The sequence below is a fragment of the Polyodon spathula genome, chromosome 35 (assembly GCF_017654505.1).
Source record: "Polyodon spathula isolate WHYD16114869_AA chromosome 35, ASM1765450v1, whole genome shotgun sequence".
In the NCBI taxonomy this organism is placed as follows: Eukaryota; Metazoa; Chordata; class Actinopteri; order Acipenseriformes; family Polyodontidae; genus Polyodon; species Polyodon spathula.
This window is the reverse complement of record NC_054568.1, coordinates 5,436,884-5,459,379: the sequence shown is the minus strand read 5'-3', so window position 1 is coordinate 5,459,379 and position 22,496 is coordinate 5,436,884. Positions and strand designations below refer to the sequence as shown.

General features: G+C 44.5%; 1 protein-coding gene across 1 annotated transcript in view; it reads right to left on the bottom strand.

Annotated features, from left to right (window-relative positions):
* The window catches only part of LOC121303771 (ryanodine receptor 1-like), a 94,410-nt gene that overhangs the window by 15,401 nt on the left and 56,513 nt on the right, over window positions 1-22,496 (bottom strand). The window contains exons 69-85 of the mRNA XM_041234549.1: window positions 20,578-20,748; window positions 20,229-20,288; window positions 20,008-20,142; window positions 19,632-19,744; window positions 16,750-16,846; window positions 15,228-15,334; window positions 14,990-15,041; window positions 14,716-14,778; window positions 14,350-14,449; window positions 13,849-13,928; window positions 13,563-13,639; window positions 11,604-12,394; window positions 11,329-11,559; window positions 5,347-5,427; window positions 5,143-5,231; window positions 4,767-4,895; window positions 4,548-4,652 (exon numbers count right to left, since the gene is read on the bottom strand). Coding sequence (XP_041090483.1) covers window positions 4,548-4,652; window positions 4,767-4,895; window positions 5,143-5,231; window positions 5,347-5,427; window positions 11,329-11,559; window positions 11,604-12,394; window positions 13,563-13,639; window positions 13,849-13,928; window positions 14,350-14,449; window positions 14,716-14,778; window positions 14,990-15,041; window positions 15,228-15,334; window positions 16,750-16,846; window positions 19,632-19,744; window positions 20,008-20,142; window positions 20,229-20,288; window positions 20,578-20,748 — 2,481 coding nt within the window. The remainder of the gene's footprint in view (window positions 1-4,547; window positions 4,653-4,766; window positions 4,896-5,142; window positions 5,232-5,346; window positions 5,428-11,328; window positions 11,560-11,603; window positions 12,395-13,562; window positions 13,640-13,848; window positions 13,929-14,349; window positions 14,450-14,715; window positions 14,779-14,989; window positions 15,042-15,227; window positions 15,335-16,749; window positions 16,847-19,631; window positions 19,745-20,007; window positions 20,143-20,228; window positions 20,289-20,577; window positions 20,749-22,496) is intronic.

Sequence of the window (22,496 nt, the reverse complement as noted above, 5' to 3'; positions counted from 1 at the left end):
AAATGATATTCATATATTTTTAATTATGTTTCAATCCTAAAGGTCTAGGTGATGCAGAACATTTGGCCACAGCTGTATGATGTATTTATATATCATTTGGTTTAATAACTTTAATAACTGTCCTGTATTATTATCAATATTATTGCGATAGTTGAAGCAGAGGCATTGAAGGGGTTAAAGGAAGAAATAAAAGCCACAACAACGACAAATAAAAAGCTTCATCAAGAAAATCAAAATGAATGGATTAAAGCGAGCTTGTGCCTCTGTCTCTGTTCAGACAGGAAACAGTACCATTGCAACTGAGCCATCAGAGCGCTCCTCACCCCCTCACTCTCTACACTGTGAGTCTGAATTCAGAGCGCTCCTCACCCCCCCACTCTCTACACTGTGAGTCTGAATTCAGAGCGCTCCTCACCCCCTCACTCTCTACACTGTGAGTCTGAATTCAGAGCGCTCCTCACCCCCCTCACTCTCTACACTGTGAGTCTGAATTCAGAGCGCTCCTCACCCCCCTCACTCTCTACACTGTGAGTCTGAATTCAGAGCGCTCCTCACCCCCCTCACTCTCTACACTGTGAGTCTGAATTCAGAGCGCTCCTCACCCCCTCACTCTCTACACTGTGAGTCTGAATTCAGAGCGCTCCTCACCCCCTCACTCTCTACACTGTGAGTCTGAATTCAGAGCGCTCCTCACCCCCCTCACTCTCTACACTGTGAGTCTGAATTCAGAGCGCTCCTCACCCCCTCACTCTCTACACTGTGAGTCTGAATTCAGAGCGCTCCTCACCCCCCTCACTCTCTACACTGTGAGTCTGAATTCAGAGCGCTCCTCACCCCCTCACTCTCTACACTGTGAGTCTGAATTCAGAGTGCTCCTTCCTGCCCCTCATCTCACCACTAGAACACTGGACGATACTGCAATGTCCTCCAGAGCGACAAGGGTTTATACACTGTCTATCCTACTCTTTCATCTTGTCTTCAAGGGGGGCAGGAAGGCTCGCTCTTTGGCTTGGCTGAAATGTTAAAAACATTAACCCCCCCCAGCGCTGCATTGCGTGAGACTATGCGTGAGATGGCAGCTGAATGACAGAAAGGGTCTTACGCCATTCCGGGATCCGGCTGGAGGGTGCATCTGTTACACATCAGAATAAAAATGTTATTTAGAAACATTTTTAACACCATTTTTGTATTTGTGTCTCTCTCTATCCCCCTGCCACCCCTACATTATCCTACAGCCAGCACCTCTAACTCTGTAGCACTGGTGGAGCTCACAACAGGACCCTCTATCAGCACACTGAAATAGCACAGTGTAATAACAGCACACTGTAACAGCACAGTGTAATAACAGCATACTGTAACAGCACACTGTAATAACAGCATACTGTAACAGCACAGTGTAATAACAGCACACTGTAACAGCACAGTGTAATAACAGCACACTGTAACAGCACAGTGTAATAACAGCACACTGTAACAGCACAGTGTAATAACAGCACACTGTGTGTAATAACAGCACACTGTAACAGCACAGTGTAATAACAGCACACTGTAATAACAGCATACTGAAATAGCACAGTGTAATAACAGCATACTGAAACAGCACAGTGTAATAACAGCACACTGTAACAGCATACTGAAATAGCACAGTGTAATAACAGCACACTGTAACAGCACAGTGTAATAGCACAGTGTAATAACAGCACACTGTAATAACAGCACACTGTAACAGCACAGTGTAATAACAGCACACTGTAACAGCATACTGAAATAGCACAGTGTAATAACAGCACACTGTAACAGCACACTGAAATAGCACAGTGTAATAACAGCATACTGTAACAGCACACTGTAATAACAGCACACTGTAACAGCACACTGTAACAGCACAGCACACTGTAATAACAGCACACTGTAACAGCACACTGAAATAGCACAGTGTAATAACAGCACACTGTAACAGCACACTGTAACAGCACAGTGTAATAACAGCATACTGTAACAGCACAGTGTAATAACAGCACACTGTAACAGCACACTGAAATAGCACAGTGTAATAACAGCACACTGTAACAGCATACTGAAATAGCACAGTGTAATAACAGCACACTGTAACAGCATACTGAAATAGCACAGTGTAATAACAGCACACTGTAATAGCACAGTGTAATAACAGCACACTGTAACAGCACAGTGTAATAACAGCACACTGTAACAGCATACTGAAATAGCACAGTGTAATAACAGCACACTGTAATAGCACAGTGTAATAACAGCACACTGTAACAACAGCACAGTGTAATAACAGCACACTGTAACAGCACACTGAAATAGCACAGTGTAATAACAGCACACTGTAACAGCACACTGTAATAGCACAGTGTAATAACAGCACACTGTAGCACAGTGTAATAACAGCACACTGTAACAGCACAGTGTAATAACAACACACTGTAACAGCATACTGAAATAGCACAGTGTAATAACAGCACACTGAAATAGCACAGTGTAATAACAGCACACTGTAACAGCATACTGAAATAGCACAGTGTAATAACAGCACACTGTAACAGCATACTGAAATAGCACAGTGTAATAACAGCACACTGTAATAGCACAGTGTAATAACAGCACACTGTAACAGCACAGTGTAATAACAGCACACTGTAATAGCGCACTGTAAGGGAATGTGAGGTAATGTTGAGGACTCCATAAGCTCTGTTTAAAGGGTCTGCTGTCTGGGTGTCTCCTAAAAAGAGTTTTGAAACTCTATTTTTCAAACAAAATATTTCAGCTGTCTTTCGGAGATCTCTGTGTCACACTGCTTTGCAATTTTCTTTTTTTCCACATTGTTTTTGTAATTTTTCTTTTTTCAACCTACTCGGTTTTTTTTTTTCTTTTCTTTTGCATTGTAACTACCGCTCTGTACAGGTCTGTGACAGGGAGAGAGACGCTTGTTCTTAGAAATAGAAATACAAAAATGCAGTGTAACAGAGTGAGTTAAAACAGAAAACATTAGAACAAAAAATTCAAATACTGTCAGTAAAAACAATACATTAAAAGAAACAAAAACAACAACAACAGTTTTTAATTCATGTTTTAACATTTAACTCACTGTGCTTCATAAAGACAAATTAAACCTGCTGAATAATGTGATGTTAACATATCGAATTACACGCCGCTTTATACTTGGCCCGTATACTTGACAATTTAAAAATGTGACATTTCGAAATCTAATATGAAATGCTATTACGGCTTCCGGTAGACTTTTGCGATTTAATTTTTTTCTTTGATTGCATGAATGTCTCAGTCCTAAAACTGTGGGAGATGCAAAACGTTTGGCTGCAGCTCTAGGTCTATATACCTGACTGCATCTCTCACAATACAAGTCAGTACACGCTAGTCTAGGCTGTACTGTGGACTGCATTGGTCTGTAATGCAGCTTGCCAGAAGCCATTTACACTCAGTCCAGGTTAGTGATCAGTGACAAATGGCTTGCTAGGGAGTGTAAAGCAAGTCATCCACTGAGCTGTGATCTGTACTGAGAAACCAGTACTGGCTGTTACCACTGCAGCATCACCATGTGTAACTACAGACTGCAGGGCATGATGCTCATCCAATACATCTCATAGCCAGAGTGGGCTACTTGTGTGCTTCATAACAACATCACATTGACATTAAACAAGACAACAAGGGTATGGACTCATACTAACTATAAAACCCATTATTACTGTATATTATTATTATTATTATTATTATTATTATTATTATTATATTGGTAATATGACTACGTTATTATTATTATGCATTATTATTATTATTATTATTATTAATTATTATTATTATTATTATTATTATTATTATTATTATTATTATTATTGGCTGTCTGAAGGACTGTCGGGGCTGATGGTCGGGTGTAAGGAGATGATTCTCATTATCAGTCAGTCTGTATCCCTGGCTGTCTGAAGGATTGTCGGGGCATGGTACCAAGGAGATGATTCTCATTATCATCATGATCACTCTCATCAAGGAGATGATTCTCATTATCAGTCAGTCTGTATCCCTGGCTGTCTGAAGGATTGTCGGGGCTGATGGTTGGGTGTAAGGAGATGATTCTCATTATCAGTCAGTCTGTATCCCTGGCTGTCTGAAGGACTGTCGGGGCTGATGGTCGGGTGTAAGGAGATGATTCTCATTATCAGTCAGTCTGTATCCCTGGCTGTCTGAAGGACTGTCGGGGTTGATGGTCGGGTGTAAGGAGATGATTCTCATTATCAGTCAGTCTGTATCCCTGGCTGTCTGAAGGACTGTCGGGGCTGATGGTCGGGTGTAAGGAGATGATTCTCATTATCAGTCAGTCTGTATCCCTGGCTGTCTGAAGGACTGTCGGGGTTGATGGTCGGGTGTAAGGAGATGATTCTCATTATCAGTCAGTCTGTATCCCTGGCTGTCTGAAGGATTGTTGGGGTTGATGGTCGGGTGTAAGGAGATGATTCTCATTATCAGTCAGTCTGTATCCCTGGCTGTCTGAAGGACTGTAAAGAGCTTACCTGGGCGAGCTTCATCATCATGTGAGCGAAAACGTGCAGAAAGCCAACCACTGCGTCCCACAGCCTGCTGTGAGCCAGAGACTGCTGATTACCAGTACAGGGTCCCTGGAGAGAGGGGAGAGAGAGGGGGCTCAGGGCAGGGCACAGGCATGCACAGGGTTAACCCTGCAGTACGTCGTCAACTTGTGACTGATGGATTGGTTGACTCATCAGTCTCACCTGGATGTACTCAGTCAGGCTGTTGAAGACCTGCTTGGCGACGGTCATTGCTTTGGAGAAGTTTCTCTTGCCCTGCTCATCAATGAGGTCTTTCCCAGAGTAGTACCAATAGAAATCACTGATGGACTCCTGGGTGGAGGAGAAGGGCGAAAGCATACAGCATATATAGATATAAATATTAAATACGTTTAATGGAAGCATATTTAAATGTAAAGCTTCTTTAACTTTTAAACCCAAATATATATACTTTTGACCGTAGCTGTATATCTATCCATCTACCTACCTATCTGTATGTGTACACACACACACACACTAAGAGGGAAAGGGCAGGGCAGGTTTTGCGCGGTAGGCATGCCTGTTTTGTGTCTGTCTGTACCTGCAGTCGGAGCAGGTAATCCACAGTGCAGATGATGATGTTGATCGTGGTGGTGTTACCTGTCTGAGTCCTCAGGTAGTTCTGGAAATCTGAAAGGAGAAAAAGGTACACCTCCTCATACAGGCCTCCCCAGGCTTAAGAGCTGTAACTTTACATATGATAATCACAGTGTGGAAGATGACAGTAAGATCAGGAGAGCCTCACCGTTGTTGTGTCCCTCACAGAGCAGCTGCAGCAGTCTGAAGAGGTCACAAGTAAATTCATCATCTGCCATCACCTTCTCTCCTGCACAGAGAGGGAGGGTGAGTGTTAGACAGGGGGCAGAGTGGAGAGATTCAAGGGTGAGGGCTGAGGGAAGAGGAGAGCACGAAACCAGCTCCTCTCCTCTCCCCACTGCCCCTCGCTGTTAGTGAGAAGCGCACAGAGACAGCTCCCACAGCGCCACCCAAACATGCGTGCCCTGCCAGTCTGCAACCTACTGCAAGCTCCTGAGCCAACACACACACACACATACATACACACTGCTGCACAAGCCACACCGTCCATACAGCTGCCTTCTCCTTCCCAGGATCATCCACAACTGTTAAACACACAACAGCACTGAACTGAGAAGCACTGAAAGAAACCTAATATATTCAATGACAAAGGTTTTGACTAGAAGTCTCTCTCAACAACAAACGTTTCTACTAGAAGTCTCTCTCAACGACAAACGTTTCCACTAGAAGTCTCTCTCAACGACAAACGTTTCCACTAGAAGTCTCTCTCATTGACAAACATTTCCACTAGAAGTCTCTCAATGACAAACATTTCCACTAGAAGTCTTTCTCATTGACAAACGTTTCCACTAGAAGTCTTTCTCAATGACAAACGTTTCCACTAGAAGTCTCTCTCAATGACAAACGTTTCCACTAGAAGTCTCTCTCATTGACAAACATTTCCACTAGAAGTCTCTCAATGACAAACATTTCCACTAGAAGTCTTTCTCAATGACAAACGTTTCCACTAGAAGTCTTTCTCATTGACAAACATTTCCACTAGAAGTCTCTCTCAATGACAAACATTTCCACTACTTCAGAGAAGTCTCATGACAAACGTTTCCACTAGAAGTCTTTCTCATTGACAAACATTTCCACTAGAAGTCTTTCTCAATGACAAACGTTTCCACTAGAAGTCTCTCAATGACAAACGTTTCCACTAGAAGTCTCTCTCATTGACAAACATTTCCACTAGAAGTGTTTCTCAATGACAAACGTTTCCACTAGAAGTCTTTCTCAATGACAAACGTTTCCACTAGAAGTCTCTCTCATTGACAAACATTTCCACTAGAAGTGTTTCTCAATGACAAACGTGTCCACTAGAAGTCTCTCAATGACCAATGTTACGGCACACATTTCCAAGCATGCGAGTGTGGGTCCTCGTTTCTCCCGAGTTAGTGCAGGGGTTACAGAGTTGAGCAATGTTGAATAATTAAGCATTCCAAACTGGGAGAAAATCGGAGGGAAAATAACTGCCATTTTGACTAGAAATCTTTTAAAATGTTCTTTTTCCAGTTTCCAGTTTAAAATCCAATCAGCAGTCAGGCACATGGCACAGAAGTCGAAGATCGCTTGCACTGTATGCATCACTTTGTGGTATAATCTGTATTACTTTTGCATCCTCCAGCTTTCCTGACATATTCACAGCATTCAGCATTTATGGATTTCTTCTTGTTACTGCATCTTGTAAAGCACTTTGTGGTGGTGGTCCACTATGAAAGGTGCTATATAAAATAATAACTGATTGATTCATGTTCACCCTGCGTGGATTTTTTTTTTTTTTCTGTGCAGCTCTGGCCAAAAGTTTTGCATCACCCAGAATTTTAGGATTGAAGCATAATTAAAAAGAAAACTATAATGAACATAATTTAGATCTTTTACTTAACCATGTAATCAAAGAAACAAAACGATATCGGAAAAGTCTACCGGAAGCCATAACAGCAGCATAGTATTTCATGTTAGATTTCTAAATGTCACATTTTTCAATTTTTGTCAGATTTTCGTTAAGTATCTGGGAAAACTACAAAGCGGTATGTAATTGAATCTGTTAGCGTAACATTATTCAGCAGCTTTCATTCGACTTTATGAAGCAAAGTTAGTTCATTCTTAGGGTGCTGCAAAACGTTTGGCTACAGATGTAGATTTAAAACCCATCCTTCTTGGGTGTGGAGAGATCGAGTTCTGCCAGCCCGCTGTCCTAACCGGGGCTGACGGAGAGACACAAACAGACAGACAGACAGATAGACAAAGCCCAGATTGATCTCAGCTCTGCTGCTGTATCATTCTGAACAGACAGAGAGCTCACTCTCTAGTTAGTGCAGAGGATTTTTTTAATCAATCTGTCAGGCTGAACAAAGCAAAATAGCAAGAATTTACATCATTAACAAATGAACAAGACAGCTAATTCCCCACTAACAAAAGAGGAGGCTGGTTTCACAGGTTCAGTTCCGCAGAAGATAAGGTTGGTTTCATATCTGGATTTCCAAGTTCAGCTAATTACCTGAAACCAACTTCATCTACAGGGGGGTGGGGTCTAGGATAAAGGCGTGGTGCCATAACTCAAATTGAATACCAAGTACATGCCCCCTCACAGGAGCTGGAGACTGAGGGTAACCACAGGAACAAAACCCAGCAGTTTAAAAAAATTAAAATAAAATTTAAAAAGACAAGGAGAAAGAAAGGAAGAACGAAGAGAGTGTTTGTGTGCGTTAGTGTCCAACAGTGTGCAGTGAGTGAGGGAAGGGCAGCGGTTAGAACTGGGGATTAGAAGAATGAAGAATGAGTTGTTAAACGAATGATTAATATCCATGGTGACAGTGCTTCAGACTAGCACTCACTCTCAGGGTTAGTTCTGTATCTCTTACGCTGTTGGATTTGACTCACAGTTGGGTCTGGTTTGGGTTTGCACATTTTCAAACACCTTTACGTTTTAAAAGCAGACACTGCCATTTATAATTATATATATTTACCACACCTCTCTGTGCTTTACAATGCTTTCCTATGCTTTACCAGACCCCTCTGTGCTTTACAATCCTTCCCTATGCTTTACCACACCTCTCTGTGCTTTACAATGCTTCCCTATGCTTTACCACACCTCTCTGTGCTTTACAATGCTTCCCTATGCTTTACCAGACCCCTCTGTGCTTTACAATCCTTCCCTATGCTTTACCACACCTCTCTGTGCTTTACAATGCTTCCCTATGCTTTACCAGACCTCTCTGTGCTTTACAATGCTTCCCTATGCTTTACCAGACCTCTCTGTGCTCTACAATGCTTGCCCTTGCTTTACTTTGCTGTGTTTTTACTATGGGACACTTTTATAAGGGTTAGGGCTCGCTAAAACAAACCCCAAATGCCTAACCCCAAATCTCCAGTCCAGGCTTTACTCCGTGGCACGATCTCGAAGAGTTGCCTGCAGGACAATGCACAAGAGCCACGGAAGGAGAGGGAAGCAGCACAAGCATGCAGCACAGATCTACGTATCCCTCAAGCTGAGTAACAACAGGGACCCGGCAGAAATTCACAGCATTTGTGGGAAGAGGAGGAGGAGAAAAATGGAGAAGGTTCAAGGGGGGCAATTTGGGAAAGGAGATCGTTTTAAACTTGCCGCAATATGTTTGAGAAATTGTTTGTTAAAAAAATAAATAAAACAAAATAAAAATATTCTGTATTCCTTTGAATGTAAGACACCCTTTTTAAACCAGTCGAGTATTGTGATGCATGCATTAAAAAAACAACCAACAAAAGACATGACTACCCGAGCATGCAAACAGCAATGTGACTGACTGCCGAGACATCTCTGCCCGACCTCGACTCATGCACGACATGCAGGCAGCCATTCTCACAGACGCAGGAGTCACTGTCTGGGAGCTGTCAAGTGATAAAGAGGGCTCCTCCAGCTTGAGGACGGTGACGAGGACAGACTGGTGCTTCTTACAGACTGTTAATTTACCATTATACAACATGCTTTACCACTATGCCTAACAGACAAGTTCCTAGCATTTCATTGCAGAACATGGAGTATGCCTTTGTATAAGTCGCTCTTACATGCGTAACTGCAGCTGTGTCTTTGTCAAAGCATCTTCATTTGATGTTTTATTTTTTCCTCAAATTGAAGGTGGGAAATTTAGCTCAAATTCCAGGGTGTCTTAAATTCGAAGGAATACAGAAATCAGCTTGTCAGCTTGACAGCTACAGCAGATCTGTGTGTGTGCGTGTCTGTGTTTTTCTTTTTTATTCTCAAACACCACAAAACGCCAGTACTGGCACAAGCGAACAAAGAGGGGGATTACCACTTTCACTCTGCATAACTGAGGGAGAGGAGGAGAGGCAGAGGAGGTGGGAGGAAGGAGGAGGGAGACGGAAAGAAGGGGAGGGAGAGCAGGAGAGAAAAAGGAGTGAGTATCAAAACAAAACAGTACCAGGATGCAAGTCGTGGGAGAATGTGATAACAATAAAAAACAATCTTGTCAAAGCAAACTCAAATAAAAATTAAACTGAATTAATTTTTACTGTTGTCCAGGTTGATTGCATTATTATATTACAGGAAAAAGGGCATCACATTGTTTTCACTGCAAGGTTACAGGGGGATTACCCTTGTTGCAGGTCTTTACACCGACGTTCCTCAAGATAGAAGCACATTCCCGAATCCTGGGCTGCCGAATTCTAGGATTCTTCAATCTAAACTTAGATTTTCTTCTTTTTTTTCATTTTATAATTTAGTGTAGGTATTTACCCCCAAGTAAATCTGCACAGTAATTTTGACATGCATTTCCAGTGATTATACTGGGCATTTATCATAGTTTACCATGTTTTTAAATATGCTTTACCAGACCTCTCTGTGCTTTACCAGACCTCTCTGTGCTTTACAATGCTTCCCTATGCTTTACCAGACCTCTCTGTGCTTTACAATGCTTCCCTATGCTTTACCAGACCTCTCTGTGCTTTACAATGCTTCCCTATGCTTTACCAGACCTCTCTGTGCTTTACAATGCTTCCCTATGCTTTACCAGACCTCTCTGTGCTTTACAATGCTTCCCTATGCTTTACCAGACCTCTCTGTGCTTTACAATGCTTCCCTATGCTTTACCAGACCTCTCTGTGCTTTACAATGCTTCCCTATGCTTTACCAGACCTCTCTGTGCTTTACAATGCTTCCCTATGCTTTACCAGACCTCTCTGTGCTTTACAATGCTTCCCTATGCTTTACCAGACCTCTCTGTGCTTTACAATGCTTCCCTATGCTTTACCAGACCTCTCTGTGCTTTACAATGCTTTCACTGTGCTTTATTACACCTGGCTAAGGTTTTACTAGGGGAAACTTGTTAGTTGATCTACTCTGCCTGTATCATATCTACAGAAGTTTTCTTTTTTTAACCCTTGTGTATTGAGAAAGTCGCTGGAATGCACTGCTGTGTTAATGAGCAAACTAATGCGCAAAATGAGAGAAAAAAACTTGTTTACATTTTCTTGATTTAAATACCTGCTTTTTGTCCCCAAAAAGGTTAAAAACAACAATCTTTCAAGTTACAAAACGATAAAAAAACAAAAAAAACAAAAACAGATTTGTAAATGTTTTTAATTAATACTTTACGGGACGAAAATTAAATACTGACGAAAACTAAAATTCATGGGAGCCTTATTAAGTTGCGATAATTTTCTTATATATGTATACTTATTAAGGAAGAAAAGTAATTGCTATATTGAAATCTCACTACTTGAATTATTAAATATGAAATGTAATATTATAGTATGGTATTAGGTAGCTAATTATTAAAAGAGTGAGTTTTCAATATGCGAGAGAGCCAGGCTCCTTTACAGGCGCAGTTAGAGAGCTCTGAGCCTCATCTCATGACAGGGGTGAGAATGGGTAACGACAGCGCATCACACAGCCCAGCCCAACACAGGGACATCGGTATGCAGTCAGCAAGACAGGTAAAAGCAACTTCAAAAACAAATGTTGTCTTATTACTTTTTGAAGGCCAACTATTGTATACAAAAAAATAATAAAATGAAATGGAAGGGCATGTTAGATTATTAGCTATGTGATTTTGTATTTGAATGAAGATGCTGGTTTCTTTGCTGGGGGAGGTTCATGCCCTCTGATGGAATCCTGTACAGTTGCAGGCTGCTCTGTGGATTGCTCTCTTACCCGTCCCCTCCTCGGTGACCATGCCCAGCCCCTCTGCTCTGTGGATTGCTCTCTTACCCGTCCCCTCCTCGGTGACCATGCCCAGCCCCTCTGCTCTGTGGATTGCTCTCTTACCCGTCCCCTCCTCGGTGACCATGCCCAGCCCCTCTGCTCTGTGGATTGCTCTCTTACCCTCCTCGGTGACCATGCCCAGCCCCTCTGCTCTGTGGATTGCTCTCTTACCCTCCTCTCCTCGACCATGCCCAGCCCCTCTGCTCTGTGGATTGCTCTCTTACCCTCCTCGATGACCATGCCCAGCCCCTCTGCTCTGTGGATTGCTCTCTTACCCGTCCCCTCCTCGGTGACCATGCCCAGCCCCTCTGCTCTGTGGATTGCTCTCTTACCCGTCCCCTCCTCGGTGACCATGCCCAGCCCCTCTGCTCTGTGGATTGCTCTCTTACCCGTCCCCTCCTCGGTGACCATGCCCAGCCCCTCTGCTCTGTGGATTGCTCTCTTACCCTCCTCGATGACCATGCCCAGCCCCTCTGCTCTGTGGATTGCTCTCTTACCCGTCCCCTCCTCGGTGACCATGCCCAGCCCCTCTGCTCTGTGGATTGCTCTCTTACCCGTCCCCTCCTCGGTGACCATGCCCAGCCCCTCTGCTCTGTGGATTGCTCTCTTACCCGTCCCCTCCTCGGTGACCATGCCCAGCCCCTCTGCTCTGTGGATTGCTCTCTTACCCGTCCCCTCCTCGGTGACCATGCCCAGCCCCTCTGCTCTGTGGATTGCTCTCTTACCCGTCCCCTCCTCGGTGACCATGCCCAGCCCCTCTGCTCTGTGGATTGCTCTCTTACCCTCCTCGGTGACCATGCCCAGCCCCTCTGCTCTGTGGATTGCTCTCTTACCCTCCTCGATGACCATGCCCAGCCCCTCTGCTCTGTGGATTGCTCTCTTACCCGTCCCCTCCTCGGTGACCATGCCCAGCCCCTCTGCTCTGTGGATTGCTCTCTTACCCGTCCCCTCCTCGGTGACCATGCCCAGCCCCTCTGCTTTGTTCTGTCTCTCGAAGGCATTCAGATCCAACACGCTGCAAACACAGAGGAACCCAGTTTCTGCAGCTGCTCCATAGATTGCAGCTCCCTAAAAACTACCCAAAACTGCTGAGCGAGCTGACAGCCTTCGGAAGGGAAAGGTCACCAACTGCTCATTTTGAACCTCTTTATCAAAGAGATGCTGTAACTTGCAGAGAAACTGAGCCTTTCCTAGCCTCTGCCTTGTACAGATCTGTATAAACCTTGTTTCTAGACTTGCAGCCATTTCCAGACATTATCATCATCATAATAATAATAATAATAATAATAATAATAATAATAATAATAATAATAATAATAATAATAGGATTAAGCTGAAAGCATCTCGACTTTCGTAGAATAAAAGAAGTACATTTGTTTCGATATATATAGCGATATATATATATATATTATATATATATATATATATATTATATATATATATATATATATAGTAGGACGTATCTTCTAATCAAGATTTTTATTTTTTGTTAAAGAAATTTTCGTCAAAAAGACACAAGGGTTGGATCCTTTTCAGTATTATTACAATGTCATCAGTAATTATTATTCATTTATTAAGTATAAGGTCAAAAATTTCTTTGAACTTAATTCACAATCCACAAGGGCATTACAAAACTTCCCAAATCCCAAGAAGGGTAGGAGGTTGCTCAAACTTCCCAACCTACAAGAGACGAGGATTAACAAAACCCCAAGGGGTTCGAGTGAGAGATTACACCAACCTTCCCAAATCCCAAGAGGTTAGGGTTAAGGCGGGAGAGGGGGAGCGAGATTAAAGAGAGAGGAGACACAACTTCCCCAAGGGGTTCTCTGCTCTAATGTGTTGAAGGGTTAGGGTTCTCTGCTCTAATGTGTTGAAGGGTTAGGGTTCTCTGCTCTAATGTGTTGAAGGGTTAGGGTTCTCTGCTCTAATGTGTTGAAGGGTTAGGGTTCTCTGCTCTAATGTGTTGAAGGGTTAGGGTTCTCTGTTCTAATGTGTTGAAGGGTTAGGGTTCTCTGCTCTAATGTGTTGAAGGGTTAGGGTTCTCTGCTCTAATGTGTTGAAGGGTTAGGGTTCTCTGCTCTAATGTGTTGAAGGGTTAGGGTTCTCTGCTCTAATGTGCTGAGCGGTTTGGGACAGTCTGATGTTGAAAGGCACTATATAAAGAGGTTGCTCTACTTGCTCACCTGCAGGTTTGCATCAGAGCCTGGGTGCTCTGGAAAAACCCCACCTCCTTCTTCTCCTTCAGGTAATCCAGCATTTTCTGAGAGAGAGAGAGAGAGAGAGAGAGAGAGAGAGAGAGAGAGAGAGAGAGAGAGAACCACAATTATTCTGAATGCATGAATGCCACATATTCAATGTGCCACTGTCTGCCTGTGTTTCCACCGTTAGTGCTTATGGCTGGCTGTCTTTCTGCATTGCCCCTGCAGATGGTTTCCCTGGTAAAGGCAGCGCTGTCCCGGACTGGCTCACCTGCTGCACCTCACAGTTGCCCCCGTTGAGGAGGGAGATCCCCAGTTTCAGAGTGGAGGACACCATGGCGCCCGTCTCACCTGAGGGTGGACAAGCGATGATAAGACATGCTTTGAGTTTACCATCGATGCATTGTTTTCCAAAACAGCTGATGCATGCAAGACAAGGTCACCCAAAGTAATATGCACTTTTAAATGTGTCTTACCATGCTTTCACTGTGCTTTATTCCCTTTAACATGGTTTTACTGTGGGAAACTTTTATAATGGTTAGTTCACTACAGTTTGTTTAATATACTTTACCAGACCTCTCTGTGCTTTACAATGCTTCCCTGTGCTTTACCACACCTCTCTGTGCTTTACAATGCTTCCCTATGCTTTACCAGACCTCTCTGTGCTTTACAGTGCTTCCCTATGTTTTGCCAGACCTCTCTGTGCTTCACCATGCTTTTTCTGTGCTTTACAACACTTTTCCAGTATCTGGGTGACCAGCAGGAGCCCTACCTTTACAGGCACTGATCATCTGCAGGACCATCTCAGCAGCTCCGCGATTGTGCAGCCTGGCCTGCTGGTAGAGGAGTCGCTGCTTCTCCATCTCCTTCTCCTACAGAGAGAGAGGGGGGAGGGAGAAGAGAATCGGGCAATGGGCACAGGTGAAAAAATAAAGAAATAATTACAACTGCTAAGGAACTAGATTCTGAGCTAGCAAAAAACAACTATCCCCTGTCCCCTTACAAACATTCACAACGATACATTCACGTTACCACAGTTTATCCTGGTTTGCCATGCTTTTTAAAATGTTTTACCATGCTTTCACCTGCACCCCCCCCTCAATCTTTCCACTCCCCACCCCCCTGCTCCCTTACTCACCTCAAAGGACATCTCCTCCTCTTCCTCGCCCCCTTCCCCTTCATCCTCTCCACTGTGGCAGCTCTGGAAATGACATACAGAACTTATTTTTAATACATTTCTCTACAGGTACAGGAACAACTCACAGCTGTAGAAGCCTTGTTTCGAAAAGGCATTCTGCAAAACATGTTTTTCAAAGTGGACAGGAAATCATGTTAACAGTGTAAAAGAAGGAATAACACTGAATCAACACTTATATATACACACAGACACACACACACACACACACACGCACCTTAGCCATGATATCAGAATACGCCATGTATAAATGGTCTTCATCCAGTTTACTGCAACGAGAGAGGAGGAGGTCAGTGATGTCATAGTTTAGTGATGTCACAGTTCACAACAAGAGAACACCTTGTATGCAGTATATTTATATGTCTACTATATATATATATATATATCTCCAACTAACCCCGTTTCCCCTCCTCCCTTACCCTACTCTTCCTTTCCTCTACCTCTGCTCCACTCACCTCTTCTCTGTCAGTGCAGTCCTGCTGAAGTGCAAGATGAGCTGATGAAGGGGGTCAGGCTTCTTCTCAGTGGGTTCCTCTTCCTCTTCCTCTTCCTCACCAGATTTCTGTTCATCACAAAAAAACAAAACACTTAGACCTGTCAACCCGTGACACAACCCCTCCTTCCCAGTTCCTCCTCAGCTCTAACCGCTAGATCCACACTGCTTCCTTCCCTCCCAGTCCCTCCTCAGCTCCACTAGAGCCACACTGCTTCCCTCCCTCCCAGTCCCTCCTCAGCTCCACTAGAGCCACACTGCTTCCCTCCCTCCCAGTCCCTCCTCAGCTCTAACCACTAGAGCCACACTGCTTCCCTCCCTCCCAGTCCCTCCTCAGCTCCACTAGAGCCACACTGCTTCCCTCCCTCCCAGTCCCTCCTCAGCTCCACTAGAGCCACACTGCTTCCCTCCCTCCCAGTCCCTCAGCAGCTCCACTAGACCACACCACATTGCTTCCCTCCCTCCCAGTCCCTCCTCAGCTCCACTAGAGCCACACTGCTTCCCTCCCTCCCAGTCCCTCCTCAGCTCCACTAGAGCCACACTGCTTCCCTCCCTCCCAGTCCCTCCTCAGCTCCACTAGAGCCACACTGCTTCCCTCCCTCCCAGTCCCTCCTCACCACTAGAGCCACACTGCTTCCCTCCCTCCCAGTCCCCCAGTTAACAGAAACCCCTTGTATCAAACCACTCTGAATCAGTAAACATTAATCAAAGATAAAATAGTGCACAGTGGTGTTTGCAGACCGCAGTTATTATTTAGTACAGGGAGTTGAGGTGTCCAGGGTCTAAACTAAGTGGGTGGGGGTTAGGGTGGGGGTGCAAACAGGGTTAGGGACAGTTGAGACCCTTCTCTCCAGAGGACAGGGGATATTAACCCTTGTACAGAAACAAGTTTCGTAGTGGGGTCTTGATAATTGGTTAGTTGTCACAACTTAGATCTTTATGTAGTTTCGCTTTTGAATTGTTTAAATTGCTGTTTGCAAAGGTTATCACCTGGTACCGTCCGTCGAAATGAAGAGGGGAACTTAGAGTCTGTAGAAATAAGACGGACGAACAGAGTCTTTGAAGAAGATGCTGTTTGATTGGCTCAAAGAGAGCCTGAACTGTCTCCCCCCTGTCATGCTTGTCCAATAGTTCCAATTCTAAGGTGCAACGGTGATGCTGAATCACTGGGATCCTTTAAGACCTGACTTGACAAAGTTCTGAAATTGTGTCTTGAAACTCAGACAAGCCCTGCTGCCGTGCCCATTCCTGGGTTTCAGAACTCACAAAAAAAAAAAAAAAGAGATTATTGAAGCGATTAAAGTGTGCTGATACTCGTACTCTTTCATCACCATTGAGTACTAATCAATTGCGATTAAGCTCAGTGTTTTAAAAGCCGTTTGAAGGCTAATTTTCCAGTGTCAGCACAGCCCCAGGACTGGGTGCAGCAGGGACTAACGCTGACCTCAAAGTGATTCAGTCTGTCGTCTAGGTTGGGAACTTACTGCCAGGTCGTCGATCATTCTGTCCTCAAACGAGTAGCCCTCCGTCCCAATCCAAGTGCGTTTGAAGCCATCGAAGAACATGTTAGAAGCTCTGTGCCTGGGGAGGGTGAGGGGGAACAGGGGGGAAGGTGAGACGACCCCCCCCCAGGTCGTCCCTCCACCCTCTCCGAGTTTTGGTAAGTTCTGGTATGCAAAGTGAGGACCTTTGATAGAATAATAAATTACATCTCTCCATGCACCCAATTTCCAACCGACTGGCGGTCTCGATCGGTCAAGCCCGACAAAAATCCGACACACTGGTACCAGCACTTTCAGTAATTGACTTACGCTTTTCTAGTTTTTTTCCCGTATTTATTCAGGGGATTGCTAAGACAGAACCAGGGCAAATTCAAGTGAGCCATCTGACCGACCAGTCCTCTGACTTCGTGGAGACTGAAGGCAGCAGTCACTCCTGGATTCTTAGAGATGTAGAATGAGGAGGCAGGGCAAAGGATTGGGCTGACCGACCAGGATGCACTAATTGTGCAGAGAATGATGTTGCCAGCGGGGTGAAGCTGCGATTGGCCATGTCTGGGCACGAACTAAGGGCTCGAAATCTGTCTTCCCCGAAGGATTTTGTCAGCCAGTTCAGTCGGTAAGAGTCCAGGTAGAAATAGCTACACTTGTCTCTACAAGAGTGAGCAGAACGGTCGGAGAGCAGCTCAACATCTTGGGAATGTTTAAAGAGAGTCAGGTTATTAAGGCTGGAAATAAAGACTCCTATTGCACAGCAGTGACACCCATCCCAGGTTTTAATACGAGCTTGATTAGCCACAGTGTGTATAGGCAACAAGCTCTGGTGGGTCTTATTAAACTGGTGAAACCAGGAATGGATCAAACTGCTGTGCAATGGGAGTCTGATTTCCATACCTGCCAACAACAACACGTTTGTATGTTAGGTGTTGCTGACAAGTTGTACATGTGTTTGACAAGTTGTAGATATGTTTGCTCAGTGAAGTCTATGTCATACTGGAAAAGGAATTGGAATTCCCAGTTCTGAATGCTAATCCCAAAGCACACTCCAGTGGGTGCAGCAGTACTTGAGAATATCTGAGAAGGAAATGAGTCTCTATGTTTCTTATCCTTACCTCGTGTTGTGTCCTGATCAGTTTTAAAAAAGAAATGTAGTGATAACATTATGCACGGTATGAAGGAGATTTACATTGTACTGACTGCACTTTACAATGACTTTAATCAAAGCAGTACACTTTGAGAAGGGGGCTGGTTCATTCTCTCTCTGTGCTTCACTACACTTTGAGAAGGGGCTGGTTCATTCTCTCTCTGTGCTACACTTTGAGAAGGGGGCTGGTTCATTCTCTGTGCTTCACTACACTTTGAGAAGGGGCTGGTTCATTCTCTGTGCTTCACTACACTTTGAGAAGGGGTTGGTTCATTCTCTGTGCTTCACTACACTTTGAGAAGGGGGCTGGTTCATTCTCTTCTCTGTGCTTCACTTTGAGAAGGGGGCTGGTTCACTCTCTGTGCTTCACTACACTTTGAGAAGGGGCTGGTTCATTCTCTTCTCTGTGCTTCACTACACTTTGAGAAGGGGTTGGTTCATTCTCTGTGCTTCACTACACTTTGAGAAGGGGCTGGTTCATTCTCTGTGCTTCACTACACTTTGAGAAGGGGTTGGTTCATTCTCTGTGCTTTATTACACTTTGAGAAGGGGCTGGTTGACTCTCTGTGCTTCACTACTCTTTGAGAAGGGGGTTGGTTCATTCTCTGTGCTTCACTACACTTTGAGAAGGGGGCTGGTTCATTCTCTGTGCTTCACTACACTTTGAGAAGGGGGCTGGTTCATTCTCTGTGCTTCACTACACTTTGAGAAGGGGGCTGGTTCATTCTCTGTGCTTCACTACACTTTGAGAAGGGGGCTGGTTCATTCTCTGTGCTTCACTACTCTTTGAGAAGGGGCTGGTTCATTCTCTGTGCTTCACTACACTTTGAGAAGGGGCTGGTTCATTCTCTGTGCTTCACTACACTTTGAGAAGGGGTTGGTTCATTCTCTTCTCTGTGCTTCACTACACTTTGAGAAGGGGGCTGGTTCATTCTCTGCTGCTTCACTACACTTTGAGAAGGGGGCTGGTTCACTCTCTGTGCTTCACTACACTTTGAGAAGGGGCTGGTTCATTCTCTGTGCTTCACTACTCTTTGAGAAGGGGGTTGGTTCATTCTCTGTGCTTCACTACTCTTTGAGAAGGGGGTTGGTTCATTCTCTGTGCTTCACTACACTTTGAGAAGGGGGCTGGTTCATTCTCTGTGCTTCACTACACTTTGAGAAGGGGCTGGTTCATTCTCTTCTCTGTGCTTCACTACTTTGAGAAGGGGCTGGTTCATTCTCTTCTCTGTGCTTCACTACACTTTGGGAAGGGGTTGGTTCATTCTCTGTGCTTCACTACTCTTTGAGAAGGGGCTGGTTCACTCTCTGTGCTTCACTACTCTTTGAGAAGGGGCTGGTTGACGAGCTCCTCTACTCTGTGCTTTATTACTCTTTGAGAAGGGGCTGGTTCATTCTCTGTGCTTTATTACTCTTTGAGAAGGGGCTGGTTCACTCTCTGTGCTTCACTACTCTTTGGGAAGGAGCTGGTTGGTTCACTCTCTGTGCTTCACTACTCTTTGAGAAGGGGCTGGTTGATGAGCTCCTCTACTCTGTGCTTCACTACTCTTTGAGAAGGGGCTGGTTGACGAGCTCCTCTACTCTGTGCTTCACTACTCTTTGAGAAGGGGCTGGTTGACTCTCTACTCTGTGCTTCACTACTCTTTGAGAAGGGGCTGGTTGACGAGCTCCTCTACTCTGTGCTGTTCGTGGGGATGGTGAGGCAGTGAATGAGGCAGGGTACCTGGGCAGGTTGTAGAGCGGGGTCATTCTGAAACACGCCACCACCGCGCGTCGCCGCTGCTTCGACAGCAGCTTGTGCCAGTCTGCCTTCTTTGACTTGAAGGGGTGCTCCATCTAGGGAACAGGGGTGTGAGGAGGGGGAGGAGGGGGCACAGGGTAAAGCGTTAACTAACAGACAGCCATTCCAGGCTTTACGATGAGGCTGAGGTGCCCCAGTGTACAGGTAACAAGCTCAAGTGAAGCCAGGAATGGATCACACTGTCTAGCAACGAGGAGCGGGGCACAAGATACAATGTTAACTAAAAGACAGACGTTTAAAAAAAATATATTTGCAAGACTTGAGAACCAACCGCCTTTTCATAGTGCAGGCAACTCACCACCTCGATGTGATAGAGCACCGCGGACACCTCCTGTACTCTCTTCACCACTTTCTCAGGATCCTCAGAGTCCTCTGCCTTCCCGGACAGCTCCTTATAGAGAGCCATCTGCCAGCGGATGGAGGAGTTCTCAACCTGGGGATCGAGAGAGAGCGAGGGGGTTCGTCTCTCTTTAAAGTTTTCACAGTCTGAAGTTTGAGGTTTAGTCTCTGGCTGCTCACCTTGCCCTGCAGGTGCATGTTGTTGGTCAGGAACTCCCTCACCTCCTCGTCAGTGTCTTTCTGTCAGTCAGAGATAAAGGGAAAGAGGTGTCTGTGGGTATAGGACTTAGCCTTAAATTAAAAGGCGAGAGTATGGGGGGGGGGGGGGGGGGGGGGTCCCTTTATATATAATAAGAATAATACAAATAATAACAACAACAGGGCAGGAAATCAGACTCCTATTGCATAGCCTGTTTTATGATGAGTCCAATAAGACACACGGCTCGAAATAAAACCTGGAATGGGTGAAGCTGCTGTGCAATGGGAGTCCAATTCCCCTCCCTGGTCCCGGACAGGCAGACACACTGACCAGCGAGTAGCGCAGCTTGGCCAGGTTGATGAGCTCCTGGTCGGCCGGGGAGCACATGTTCAGTCCGATGGGCAGCATCTTCTTGAGCGCGGCCACTATGAGGGACGTCTGCACAGAGTAGCGATCCCCTCGTCGCTGCTTCTTGGTACGCTCCTGGTCAGAGCCTCCAGACTGTAATGGAAGAAGGTGAGAGGAGGGGGTGGAGACAAGGGGGTGAGGAGATACCAAAAGGAGTGGGGAAAGAGGGGTGGGACAAGGGGGTCAGAAGATACCAAGTGGGGAGGTGGGGTGGTTTCACTTTTAAATTATGTAGGGATTACCAGCTTTCTGAAAAATATATCTGTTAACTACATTACTTCTTGTTGTTGTTTGATAACACAGTTACCTGCAAGATAGATACTACTGGCATACAGCATTTACTATCATTGTCACAATCAGTAACCTTTATTGAAAGGTTCATCTCCACGTGATAAGGAAACACAACATAAAACAGTCCAATAAACATTAAGGCAGTGGGTAAGCACTTCCACTCCACAAACAAGATAATCCTTTACACAAAAATGACAAGCACAGTTCAGATCCTGTGTTAGCAAGCTATTAGAATAGCATGGAGCTGAAAAAGAATCCTGTAGGTGAAGTTCAACAGGATCCTTTAGCCTAAAAAAACCAAACACACAAACACACACACACACACACACACACACACACACACACACACACACGTGTGTGTGGGGTAAGTTATAGTCATGGGATTGCACTGTACAGGCTACTTTCGTAAACATTTAATTATATGTCCATTAGACCCTGATATTGATGAGATCCAGCCCTCTGAAATGTCTTTATAATATACAGCACTAGACCCTGATATTGATGAGATACAGCCCCCTGAAATGTCTTTATAATATACAGCACTAGACCCTGATATTGATGAGATCCAGCCCTCTGAAATGTCTTTATAATATACAGCGCTAGACCCTGATATTGATGAGATCCAGCCCTCTGAAATGTCTTTATAATATACAGCACTAGACCCTGATATTGATGAGATCCAGCCCTCTGAAATGTCTTTATAATATACAGCACTAGACCCTGATATTGATGAGATCCAGCCCTCTGAAATGTCTTTTATAATATACAGCACTAGACCCTAATATTGATGAGATCCAGCCCTCTGAAATGTCTTTATAATATACAGCACTAGACCCTGATATTGATGAGATCCAGCCCTCTGAAATGTCTTTATAATATACAGCACTAGACCCTGATATTGATGAGATCCAGCCCTCTGAAATGTCTTTATAATATACAGCACTAGACCCTGATATTGATGAGATCCAGCCCTCTGAAATGTCTTTATAATATACAGCACTAGACCCTGATATTGATGAGATCCAGCCCTCTGAAATGTCTTTATAATATACAGCACTAGACCCTGATATTGATGAGATCCAGCCCTCTGAAATGTCTTTATAATATACAGCACTAGACCCTGATATTGATGAGATCCAGCCCTCTGAAATGTCTTTATAATATACAGCACTAGACCCTGATATTGATGAGATCCAGCCCTCTGAAATGTCTTTATAATATACAGCACTAGACCCTGATATTGATGAGATCCAGCCCTCTGAAATGTCTTTATAATATACAGCACTAGACCCTGATATTGATGAGATCCAGCCCTCTGAAATGTCTTTATAATATACAGCACTAGACCCTGATATTGATGAGATCCAGCCCTCTGAAATGTCTTTATAATATACAGCACTAGACCCTGATATTGATGAGATCACAGCCCTCTGAAATGTCTTTATAATACACAGCACTAGACCCTGATATTGATGAGACACAGCCCTCTGAAATGTCTTTATAATATACAGCACTAGACCCTGATATTGATGAGATCCAGCCCTCTGAAA